At 44.6% G+C, this 13,117-nt stretch overlaps 1 protein-coding gene across 2 annotated transcripts in view; it reads left to right on the top strand.

Annotated features, from left to right (window-relative positions):
- Positions 1-13,117, top strand: part of LOC144166799 (TATA-binding protein-associated factor 172-like) — an 89,934-nt gene that overhangs the window by 28,145 nt on the left and 48,672 nt on the right. Inside the window, exons 3-8 of one of the 2 annotated variants that reach the window (XM_077696291.1) lie at positions 4,927-5,062; positions 6,017-6,163; positions 7,162-7,385; positions 7,697-7,903; positions 9,307-9,468; positions 12,528-12,623. In XM_077696291.1, the coding sequence (XP_077552417.1) occupies positions 4,927-5,062; positions 6,017-6,163; positions 7,162-7,385; positions 7,697-7,903; positions 9,307-9,468; positions 12,528-12,623 (972 nt within the window). Of the gene's footprint in view, positions 1-4,926; positions 5,063-6,016; positions 6,164-7,161; positions 7,386-7,696; positions 7,904-9,303; positions 9,469-12,527; positions 12,624-13,117 lie in introns of both variants that reach the window. The other variant, XM_077696290.1, reaches the window with a different exon arrangement.

Genomic DNA, 13,117 nt, shown 5'->3' with positions numbered 1-13,117 from the left:
GATTTTAGAAGATTTGATTTTGTCCATTAATGTCCGCTTATTCAATACTGGCAAGCCTACATACTGCTCCCCGAGCTCAGGAAAGATGAGCTGCTTAGATTTATCCTTTAGTTCACCGTCTGTTTTTAGAGATTTTAAATGGGATATCATAGACAACCCATATGGGAGCAATCACCTACCTGTACTCATTAGCGTAACATCATCACCAACCATTATCCAGACGAAATCACGCAGGTGGAAACTTCAGTTTGCCGACTGGGGACTTTTTACTTCGGAAGCAAATTTAGACCAAGTTTTTTCAGACACTCTTAGTATTGATGAATTGAATGAAGTGATTACATCGCACATTGTGAATGCTGCACGCATAGCTATCCCACAGTCCACGGGAGTGGCGAGGCAAAACCACAAAGTATGGTGGACCCAAGAATGTAAGGAGGCAAAAAAGCAGCAAAATAAAGCATTGGGGGTCTTTAGAAGGTACCCAACACAGGAAAATCTAATAAATTTGAAAAAGGTAAGAGCTAAGGCAAGGTACATTTCCCGCAAAGCTGAGAAAACCTCATGGCAAAATTATGTCTCGTCCATAAACAGCTCCGTAACATCAAAGAAGGTATGGGAGCAAATTCATAAGCTAAACGGGACGTACTCCCCCTACACACTTCCCCTTTTAACTGCACCGGATGTGCAAACAAGCATAGAAGAACAGGCAGATATGCTGGGTGAACACTTCGCCAAAGTATCAAGTTCCGCACACTACACACAAGCTTTCTTAAAGTATAAAAACACAGCTGAGAAACGACGACTGCCAACATGTGGTGGCACAAACGAAACATACAACACTTTAATTACACTCCAAGAACTAAAAAGAGCTCTTTTGGCTGGTAAGCAGACCGCCCCTGGGCCAGATGATATACATTATGAAATGCTCGCTCATCTATCTGGCCCTGCTGTAGAAGCACTTCTGAAGTTTTTTAACAGAATTTGGGTATTGGGAAAAATGCCAGGAGCTTGGAAAAAAGCTTTTATTGTAGCATTCTTAAAAGCCGGAAAACTGCCAACCTCCCCTAGTAGTTATAGACCAATAGCCCTTACGAGCTGTCTGGCCAAAACTTTTGAAGTTGTTGTAAATACCAGGTTAAGTTTTGTCCTACAATCAAATGAACTTCTAGACATTCACCTGTGCGGTTTTAAAAAAGCATGCTCAACAACTGACCGTCTTGTCCGCCTCGAAAATGCCGTACGAGAAGCATTTATACACAAACAACACTGTCTTGCTACCTTTTTTGATCTTGAGAAGGCTTATGACACTACATGGAGGTTTGGAATTATGCAGGATTTAGTAGAATTAGGCATCCGTGGAAGAATGCTGAATTGCCTGAATGACTTCTTGACAAATCGTTCATTTTAAGTGCGCCTGAGCTCAACCCTGTCGAGAAATTTTGTACCGGAGAACGGGGTCCCTCAGGGCTGTATTCTTAGCACAACTCTGTTTGTTGTAAAAATGAACTCCATATCCAAAATAATTCCAAGGTCGGTTATGTATTCTGTCTATGTTGATGACCTTCAAATAGCTTGCACATCCTCCAATGTAACGACATGCGAGATACAAGTACAGTTGACTACAAACAAACTGACAACATGGGCAGACAGAAATGGTTTGTAGTTTTCACCACACAAAAGAGTCGCTATTCTTTTCTCACTCAAATGAAGCCTGCAGACCAACCCCACCCTACACCTAAAAGAAATAAATTTACCCATACAGAATGAACACAAATTTCTCGGCACAACATTTGACAAAAAACTCACTTTCCTGCCTCACATCGATATTTTGAAAAAGAAAGCATCCCGAGCTCTAAATATACTTAAGGTTCTGCCACGCAAACACTGGGGTTCCGACAGATCATGCCTTCTACAAGTTTATCGCTCTGTTGCTTAGAATATGGTTGCATTGTGTATGGCTCAGCAAGGCAGTCCTACTTGAATCGTCTGGATCCCATACATAATTTAGGTTTACGACTCTCATCTGGGGCATGTAGGACATCACCCATTAGTAGTCTTTATGTTGAAACGAATGAACCATCACTACATACAGAAGAACCATGCTGACATGCTTGTACATCCTAAAGATTCGTTCACTACCGAAGCATCTCTGCTATCCCATAGTTACGAAACGCCCGTCTAGGACACTGTTTAATAACAAACTCCAAGCTGTTAGACCATTGCTCTTTCGGTTTGAAGACAAATGCCAAGAACTTAGTATGCTGGACGCGTTACCTGGGACTGCCCAAAAAACAAAACAACTACCACCTTGGTATACATTCCCTGCTGTGTGCGATTTTACACTGACACACTTTCAAAAAAAGAAAACACCACGCGAACACATATTACAGGAGTTTTTGGCACTGAACGAAAAATACAAAGGCTACACCTCATTTTACCCAGACGGTTCCAAAACAGCATGCTATGCTGGGAGTGCAATAATACAATATAAATGGGAGAAGGTGATCAGACTACGTGAGTGCGCCTCGGTTTTCACAGCGGAGTCTTATGCAATTGCTGTGGCTGTGGAAAGAATAAGGAAGGAAAGCATTCCGAAAAGTGTTATCTACACAGACTCGCTCAGCGCGATCACAGCCCTACATTACAAAAATGCAGCTGAACCCATAATAGGAGACATAATACACAATTTAGTGACAGCAAAAACACAGGGACAGGAAATTAAGTTGTGCTGGGTCCCTAGCCATGTTGGGATCAATGGTAACGAGAGAGCCAATGCATGTGCTGCACAGGCTGGTAGCAAAACAGTAACACAAGTACATATTCCTCATAGCGACTGTATGAAATTTATACGGAGTAAACTGAGAGAAACATGGCAGTCCTCGTGGGATAACGAAACAAACAACAAACTTCACATAGTTAAACCCACTATAACAGAGTGGGAATCAAGCAAACATGAAGAACGCTTCACAGAAGTTATTTTATGTCGTCTCCGCATTGGACATACACATCTGACACATAACTTCCTTCTTATGAAAGAAGATAAACCGACATGTGAAGAATGTGACCAAGAGCTAACAGCAAACCACATGTTACTCTCATGTACAAAATTTGAGGTCCTGAGAAAAAAGTGTTTTGGGCTGTTCTACGACGAACACATTCCATTTCACCCCTGTCTACTTTTAGGAGAAAACACTCTGGTTAAAATTTCCTCTGTTTTTAGTTTTATAAAAGAAGCAGGGCTTTTAAACAAGCTGTAATGCTGTAATGTGCTGTAACAATCAGCTATTACCCACAAAATACGCAAAACCTTCTGTTTGGCTTATGTGCGATAAAACACAACACAACACGCACGGCCACCTGCATGCCCTGGAGGTACAGACATACTGGGTTCTATCAGTATATGGGCGTCACCACAGAACACTGAGCCTTTGCAAGAAAGTCTGCCGATAAGTCACGTTTTGTGATGTTGAAACATCACAAAACGCGACCCGTGTCAGCACACACTCTCACAACATTCAATTCGTACCAGCACACAACATTTACAGACTGTTCTAGTCGTTTTCTTTTCTATGAAATAATAGTGCAACTAATAAAGTGTATCATTATGGGGTGTTGAAAATTTTAAGAGAAGGGTAACGGCTGTCTTACCATCACCATAGCAGACAACAAATGCTCATGCATGTGTCGAGGGGGGGGGAGAGAGAGAGAGAGAGAGAGAGAGAGAGAGAGAGAGAGAGAGAGAGAGAGAGAGAGAGAGAGAGAGAGAGAGAGAGAGAGATTTTGTTTTCTCATTGCTATGGCAGGTTGTTATTTTATACTATGTAAATACAGTAGACTCAAAGGAACCACAACAATTTGTATTCTCAAATTCCTCTTAAGTGGAGATTCTTTGCAATTGTGGCCGTTACAAGAGAGCGAAAGTCTTGTTCGTCTTAGCCAAAGTTTACTGTACCTTTATTGTTCATTTTGCTGCATTTTACATGTTTCCACATTTTTCGAAACACTACACGCAAAGCCAGTTGCAAAGCATGTGGAAATCTGTGTTCTTTCCATACTTCCTACAGTGACACACCTTTGCAGTGGTAGTTTTTTCTCTGGTAAATTTTGTAGGAAACTCCGAGTTTAAAATGGCAGACACACGTGTTTCCTTGAAGAATGGCCAAGGCAAAAATTGTGGTGTAGGCTTTTTTTGGTTTTGCCTGAAAAGACGGCCCCTTCTTCTTCAACAACTGAGGTTTATTGTGGCCTTATGTCTTGTCGGGACAGTGGTGAAGTATGGGAGCTGACGCAGGACTTGGGGGGTCTGTAATGAGCACCCACTGCTTCTGTTCACTTTACAGAGGCTGACTCTGTCAATATAGAAATGTGTACCGAGGGGATCCCCTACAAATAATGGTATTTCGCTTAAGTGTTTTTTTTTTTTTTTTTTTTTTTTTTCAGCTATTTTCTTGAAGATGCACAAGATTGGGGGAAAATGTTGCGGTGGTCATACCACAAGCTGGCTTCAGCTTGCAGCATCTTTTTCATGTGTGGAAGAAAAATTGTACGAATCACAGGGATGAAAACTGAGGGTGATCACATTGTGAGCACATTGCTGCAAGCCATAGGGAGGGTTAAATTTTAAATCCTGGGTTATGGGTGCTGGGTAAATAAATGGCGGAGGTTAAATCACTGGCGGAGGTTAAATCACTGACGTCCTTTGAAACGAGTTTTATATGTACGAGTTTCTTGCTTTTGGACAGGGTGTGCCAAGCATCCGTCGCGAGTAATGTGTGTGTGTGTGTGTGTGTGTGCATAAATTTTGCAGCTTGTGATGTGTCGATAAACAAACAAACAAAAAAAAGCCATCTCCTTTCAGGGCATGTGCTTTTTGGATAGTCTGGAAACAACAGCGACCCTGAATGCAAAGTGGTTGTCCCCTTGCAGGTGCGCAAGTACCTGCACAGCTCAAGCTGGGACACGCGCATCGCGGCCAGCCAGGCAGTGGAGGCCATCATCTCCCACGTGCCCCAGTGGGACCCACCTGGTCTGCCCAAGGAGGAGGGGGAGGAGGGAAGAGACGGTGAGGAAGATGCTTTTCCCTCCTTCCTTCGCAGATGCTAATTAATAATTTGCTGATTAATAAGCACATTTAAACTACGGCAGTGCGGGCAGTATCCTGAAGGCGTGTGAGTGTGAGCCTTGAGTCGGCTTTATTGATCAGTGCTCTGAACAATCCAGTTCCAAAAAAGATGGCCTTGTCCAGTTGGGGGCTCTGTAGGGGGTTCTCTGGTGACCGGTTTCCTAGCTAACATTACTGGACAAATAAATTCACATGGCAGCAAGTAAAGTGCACACTACCAACTGCTATGTTTCCTTTGGAAACACAGAATGACCCGCTGCGGTGGCTCAGTGGCTAAGGCGCTGCGCTGCTGAGCACGAGGTCGCGGGTTCGATTTCCGGCTGCGGCGGCCGCTTTTCTGATGGAGACGAGAAGCAAAAACGCCCGTGTGTACGAGATTTCGGCACACGTTAAAGATCCGCAGGTGGTCAATATTAATCCGGAGCCCTCCACTACGGTGCCCCTCATCGCCTGCGTTGCGTCGGTGCGTTAAACCTTGCAATAAATCAAAAATAAAAACACAGAATGAGAGCATGTCGCATGATTGGAACAATTACTTGTCTGTGGTGTAAACTTTCATATCCAATCTTTTGGTTTAGCGACAGGAATGTGTCTTATGAAACACTAACTGGCACCCCCCTTCAAGCCACAATCACATCTGCGATGGATTGAACTTGACTCGTCACAATTACTGTATCGGCACTTATATATAGCCTCTGTGGTGAGTTGTCTAAAAGCGTTGGTAATTTGAAGCCTAGGATGTGGTTTTCTCACGGTAAACCAGTTTGCACGAGGCAGTGAGAATGCAAAACGGTGTACTTTCCTCCGACCTTGGCTCCTGCTATGACTGTGACGCTGTTGTACCCAATCTGTGGTGTGTCAGAAAAGTTGCTCACGTGACTCGCCCGTGTGCAGTGAATGGGGAGGCCTCGACACCGGGCACCCGGTCACCGTCCCACTGGATGCGGTTTGAGCACTTCGACATCCACCAGGTCCTCAAGCACAGTGGCATGCTCCTCGCATCGGAGGGCTCAGAGTTTGACCTCGACGATGACCTGCTCGGTGAGTCTACGACAACTCCGTAGCTAGCTTGTTTTTTATCTGCCGTGTTTGAAGGAGGTGAAATCTCACATGTTTGTGTGGCATGGAGAGTTGTTTCACTTGTGTAGGGCCTAGGAAATTACAGGTTTTCTGGCTCAATTTAATCCAATTGCCGTACAATTTATACACCAGTGAATTTAATCCAAGCGTCATCTAATTTAATCCAAGTGCCAACAAAGTTAATCTGGTCGCCAACCAAATTAATCTAGCTGTTGAAAGGTTGTTCAGGAGTGTTTTGTGTGAAATTAGGCGCAGCTTTGCGGACTTTGTTGCATGGGGCGTGGTGTTTCCTAATTCATTATATGCAAAATATCTTTTGCGCACAGCTTAAGGGACTAACACACGCAAACCAGGAGAGCGGTCTTATTTGATCTGTTGGTGCCATATGCTGATCGTGTGCGAGATTGTCAGAAGTATTGTCTGCTCGCGTATTGTTTTGTGAGCAGATAATATATTCCACCATTGGTGCACGTTCTCCTTATTGACTCCGAAGTCGCGCTGTGCTTGGAGGTTTGAAGTTCTCTCGGCCTCCAAGGCTACCTTCTAGTTAAAAGCCACGGTGTAGTGGCACCGCTTCATGGGTGCCATTGTGCCACGAACATGGGCGCTTCTCGAGGTCACGTGACGGCGTTTGCAAGCAAGCACGAAACACTCGGAGTTGGGTTCACAACGTTCAAACAGGCCAAATGGAGCCTGAAAACCATGTAGTTCTGAAATTGAAAACCTGCCAGCTGCAAGCCTGTAGCTGCGATGTGGCGCGTCCTCGAATCTAAGCCAACCCGCAACTTTCGTAAGTGACTTTTTAAAGAAAAGTATCGGCCTAGATTCGAGTAAATACGGTAAGCGGGTTTGACTGTAGTTGGTTGACTTGCAATGTGTATCGAACAGAAGGCAAAGAACTCTACTCAGTCATGTGCCTTGTCTCCCTGACGCCATGCTGTTCTCCTGTATCTGTGCAGGCAAGTCGAAGGAGGCCCTGCTGCACCAGCGGCGCTTGCTCAACCGGCGCCTTGGCCTCGAGATGGCAGAGCACATCGGCCTGGACACCTCGGAGCTCTTCTCGACAGACGACCTCGACAGCAGTGGCGGTGGCGGAGGGTGGCACCGTCCACCCCTTCCACCCCTCGGGCCGAATGAGAGGCCCTTTGTGCAACCCGGTCCGGTGGAGAACGCCCTTGTAACGGTATGACCCGTCACCTGTTCACTGCCTGTTGTGTTTGAGTGCCTGTGTATGGGCATTTTAAGGTCGCTCACCAATGGATCTGCAGATGGGAAAGAAAAGAGGTTTTTTTAAGAGTTGGATTATTTTTAATTTTTTTTTTTTCAGTTGCAAGGCGATGCACCATGACCCAATGCTGTAAAGGTTCAGTGAAACAAGTTTTAGTACCAGCTTCTTGTAGCCTTAGTCGAGCAGAGTTCTTTCTTGTGCTGAATTTTAATGCGGCACTGTGTCTGAAGGCGGTCTTTGGATTGGCTTGGCTTGCGGCTGTGCAGAACAACGCCGTCGGAGTGGGTCACGTTGCTCCGGTGCCAAGCCCCGTGCCATGCCCCGGCCTCTTTCGGGGCCCCAAGCGGCGGGCCAGCATTGCCAAGGATGTGCCAACCTCAACCAAGAAGTCACGGGGGTGTGGCGTGGCCATAAAGGAGGAAGTGGTCTGCGACGGCAACAGTGCCACCGAGGGAGAGAACCTCTGGGAAGAGGTGAGGGGGGACTTTTTTTCTTTGAGGGCATAACAAAGTTGCGGTCACTGACCAAGTCAATTAAAAATTGTTGACGTTTTGGATTCCATACGAAATCTTTGATCACAATGAGGTGAGGCAAGGTGTTGCGGTTTTCATGCTTTCAAAATGTGATGTAATGATCGAGCGTAGATACCGGGCATGCTGCCCTCTGTCCTGTTGATGGTATATGATGTCATCTGAGTTGCATTGTTTTGATCCATTTGGCTCATGACTTGCGAGTCCAGCGTCTGAGCAGTCTAATCTGCAGGGAGGAGGGAACGTGGTAGTTTCTCAAACCAGGCCTCTGCTGTGTAATAATAGAAGGGTTTTTCTCTTGTGTCACCATGATGTTTTGCGTTAAGCAGAGATCAGAGGGGATTCAGCATGCATAAGCATGGACAAGCACTGGGAAAGACTTCTGTTTGTTGCACCTGAAACGTCTGCTGTGAGATGAGCGAGAGAATGAGGGAGGGCCCTGCAGGAGTGTTATTTTGTGGCTGCAGACTCTTACTTTCTCTTTTGGCTGCGCATTGCCTTGGGCAATTAATAGGCGAAAAGCATGTGCCGGAGATGATGCAGGGCATGACGTTTCGTTCAACAAACGGCCTTGAGTGGTGTGAGCCAATTGAAAAGGAGTGGAACAAGGACCAAAAGAGTCAAGGGAAGGAAACATTCTTTTTGGTGCACATAATTATGTGTTCCAATAATTATGTTACAAATAGTTATGGTGCGAGTCGGGTGGAATGTTATGCACACTATACTGCCTTGCTGAATTTGTGTTTATATTGGCACGAACCATGTATTGGGTTTATGTGTGTGTGTTTTTTTTTTACCACCTGGCAGCACCGGGCTTTATCTGTGTGCCAAGTGAAGCGCATGTTCCACTCTTTCTTTCTTATGCCGCGCGGATTATCTCATTTGATAGGGGAGGTGTTGCACCCTAACATCAACAGCCTAGAATAATCTTCTTTGACCTACAGTGTTCTTGATGTAACGCGACGGTTCAAGAAACACTCACGCCAAAAGATAAATACCCGCAGAACTGACGCCACGCTATTAGATTCTCTGACACTCTCCTCCGCACGTCACTTTGTTGGCTGCTGCTTCGTCGCCTGTGTAATTTTTAGTTGTTAGGGGAGCACAAGTTCGCTCCAGTAAACTTTTTTTTTTTTTTCCTTTCAGAAACTGCGTCGTCTTTAGCTTCGTGACAATATGCTGAGATGTTTAGAAGTGCCAGTTTGCCTGGTGTCATAGGAAAGGACATAGGCAGAATTAAGGAGGATGCAATTAAGGCACCCTCTTGTTGAATCCTCGGATTAGGGTTGCTTATAAACATAGCCCTATCGCTGTTGGAAACACCCTCCCCCTCTCCTTCACAGCAGCAGAGTGGGGAGTGGCCCCTGGAGGCGTTTGTGGAGGCCCTGTGCCAGGACCTGTTCAGTGCCGCCTGGGAAGTGCGCCACGGGGCTGCCACGGCGCTCCGAGAGGTTGTCCGGCTCCACGGCCGTGGAGGGGGACGCACCTCCTCCACGCCTGCTGCGCAGGTGAGAACCTCTTCCCTTTCTTCCCTTCCTTCCCATTGGAGGAGGAGCACTGCGACTTCGCTTGTGTGGTTCCCTTTAGTACCGCACGTTTAGGAAAGCTGCTCAGCCATCTTCACTGTGTATACCGTTAGATGCTACTGAATGTAAATACGGTGGGATGTGCGACTGAAACGCATCGGCTGTATGGTGTGTGCTGGTTAATTTACCGCACGGGTGTGCCTCGTGTTGTTTGCGGTGTTGCACAAACCAGCTGGCGTGCGTTGAAGGGCTCCCTGTTTAGCAGGCATGCGTGAATATTCAAAGCCTCTTACTATCGAAGCCATAACTGCATATTCAGTTTGGATTTGTGATCAATGAGCTTAAGGGCACAGGGTAAGGCGAAATTTTGAAAAAATGACTTTTTGTTTTTCTTCGCAATTAGGGAAGTTCAATTCCTTGTGTACATTTTCCATATTCACACTTGCCTTAAAAAGTCTTATTTCTCACTAAAAACCAGTTTTTCCATAAGCAAGTAGTAAGTGCCAACATCCTCTTAGAATGTTCGCAGGGTTTATTGTCATTTTTTTCATCAAAAAACTTCCCGTTTTAGATCAAAATGGTTTTCTGGAACCAGCTGTATTAGGAAATTGCTTAGCAACCATTGCATAGCTGATTTTTAAGTGAGGGCAATCTAAAGACTCTGTTGCACGTTTTTTCCACATTTGCCCTTCGAAGCTGCACACAAAAAAACATCTTTTTTGGGCTTCACACTCTAATGATTGCAACATTGGATGCTGTTCTTTCATTAAATGATGAAGCAACGCATAAGCCAGCATTTTGAAATCATTCAGAACAAAACCTGGGCGCAACACCACCATCAAGTGGCTTAAACAGGTTGACCACAAGCAAAATACTTTGTGAACAGATCTGTACGGATGGCGCACAAAATAGTCAAGGAAGGACAGACGACAGGGTGAAAAGGAAAAAAATGACTTTGGCAGTGATTATGAAGCTGGTGCTTTTTAAATAAATGGCTCCAGTGGTGTTTATGGCAAAAAAGTATTGTTTTTAACCTTTTTTTTTACTTTAAACAATTATCTCAAAACAATGTTTTTTCTTACATAGATACCATTATTTCCTATATCTTCCAAGACAACGAGCTGATTTTTTTTCCCTGTCATCTACATAACTTGTCACACCTGCTGTACTAGAATTGAAAATTTACACGTAACAGTTTTTTTGGTACACAACTTTTAATACTAAAATAATGCCAAAATTTAGGTACTAATGGATAAAAAATTATAAAAAACTGAATTTTTTAAGAACGTTCATATTTCTAGTACAGTTAAAAGAGCACAAAATTTGAAAGAAAATGATATATAAGTTATGTAGATACCTTTCTTAGATGCCGAGAAAAATGTACCTCATAATGGCCAAAAATACATGGGAAGTATAGGGCTTACCCTGTGCCCTTAATTAGAAAACAGAATACTTTCAGAGTGCTTTGAAGCTATAAAGTGGTAGTGTGCAGTTGCAATAAATGAACTAGGATGCCTGAAATTGTGCCTTGTTGTCAGTGAGAAGTGCCGCTAAAACACATCCAAAACGCAACCTTTGCAACAAGTTAGAACAAGTTTGAATGCATTAGGCACTGTAGCAATCACATTGAGTGCTTATGACCACTGTCAAAATGCGCAGACTTTCTGCAGTACTGGGGATAGGCTCTCCTGCATTGGACTGATTGCTAAGAGCCGGAGGTCAAAAGGAAGGGGTTCTAAGAGCACTTCTTATTTTGTTGGCATTGTGCTAACTCCACTGTGCTTATCTTTCTACATCAACACCCTCTACATAAGGAAGCTTAGCCTGGACTTCTTATCAAATGATCACCAGTCATTTCATTTGTATTTTAACTTTAACTAGGTGATTTTGTTTCCACTCTGCACCATTTTTTAAGCACTTTTTTTTTGCGCTCATTGCTCTTTGTTTGCTTTGCACCTTAAAAAAACAATAACAATTGTCATCATCATTGTATAAAACGATGTGCATCGTTTGTCTATTTTTAAGAAGAGTTGAAACTTGGACAGGTTGTGACATAACCTGGAAAATGGAAACAGCACCACATCTGACAAAAAAACAGTGAAAACTGCTCAAGTTTTGTCTCCATTCTTCCGCATCCCATTTGACGTGCTGTTGCTTCATTTCAAGATGGAGGGAGTGACAGTCTTGCAGCTAGTGCGGCTCATAATGCTTTGGAGTGCACTTAGCTTGTAGACGTAATATTTCTCTTTTCCATGAGTGGGTGAGTATTAGCTGCGGTATGGGACATGTCAGGGCACTTCAAGCTAGTGTTGATTGCACTGCTAAATGCTCAAAGAAATGTGTGGCATTATAAATTGAAGGGTGCCTGCTTTGCCAAATGAATAAGTGTGCCCGTCTTGTGAAGCAGTGGTCATTGTATGCAGAAGCTGAAAAGTCTTGGGAAGCAAAAATCCCGGATCAATCATTTCCACTAATGTGAAACCTGGGTAACGGCAAAGCATGAAGTTTATACAGTAGCCGACAGATTTTTCGGACCTGGAGGGGAACTAAAATTAGTCCGAATAAAAGACCAGCCCAAAAAATTCGTGAGCCATTACTCCTATGGGACAACTGGCGGTTCCTTGGAAAAGTCCGAAATATCCAGCAAGTCAGAATTTTTGGAGTCCAAAAAAACGTTTGGCTACTGTAAGTGTATTTTTGGCGCCTTGGCGTTCTTGCAAACGGAGATGAAACTGTTGGGGGGTAGAGGTATGCAGCCTTGCTGTAAAAGTTTGGTGTCTTTGGAACGCTAAGCTCTCTAGCGCGAGGCATAAACGAGTTTCCCGGCGTTTTAGTATTGTGAGTACATGAGACGACGATGACGACGACGACAGGAGACGCCAACAGCCCCAGCCCCTAGGGGGCTTCGCCCCCTAAAAGATGCCAGGGAGGACAGGAGTGAAATGCAGTTGTTAAGATTTACACGTGCGCCTGCAAGTGTAGGGGGCACGATTCCTGTCATCACAAACTGGTACTACAAGCTCTGTCCACGCCTGTCGCAGATGGAAGCGGCCAATCAGCTCTTCTTGGAGGACCTCTCGTTGCGGCTGCTGTGTGTCCTCGCACTGGACAAGTTTGGGGACTTTGTGTCCGATCAGGTGAGCCCCACAGGATGCTGGCATCATTGTTCTGTGCTTGTTTCCATTCTGCAACCAACTAAGGCGTTGCTTGTAGTTAGTGCCTAGTGTGTTGTGTTGTTTATTAATTCATAGGGTACACTATAAATGCCTTATATCCGAAGTGTGGCGTCACTGCATGAAACCCCGATTTGAACTGTTTTCAACAAGTTTTCATTTACCAGTAGACCAATGGGGCAAAAAGTGACCAATTGGGTTGTTTTCTGAACAACCCAACATGTGGGATATAGCGAACTGTGTACGTCGATTGGTTGAAGAGTCCTACATATCTCTGCACCAAAGGAACATGCACTAAGAGGCACCCTTATGCATGTGCAAGAGCTTTCCCCGACAAATGTTGTCGGGTTAATGTTTTCATTGTGGCCAGAAGCACCACTGCGTTGCTATTGGCAAAGGAATGAAATTGGGAAATTTCAGGGCAACGCATCGCTTTGGATGACAAAGGCCAGGGGCAA

Source organism: Haemaphysalis longicornis, unplaced genomic scaffold, assembly GCF_048455015.1.
Source record: "Haemaphysalis longicornis isolate Haplotype H1 unplaced genomic scaffold, Haemaphysalis longicornis Haplotype H1 scaffold_19, whole genome shotgun sequence".
Lineage (NCBI taxonomy): Eukaryota > Metazoa > Arthropoda > Arachnida > Ixodida > Ixodidae > Haemaphysalis > Haemaphysalis longicornis.
This window is presented reverse-complemented; position numbering and strand designations above follow the sequence as displayed.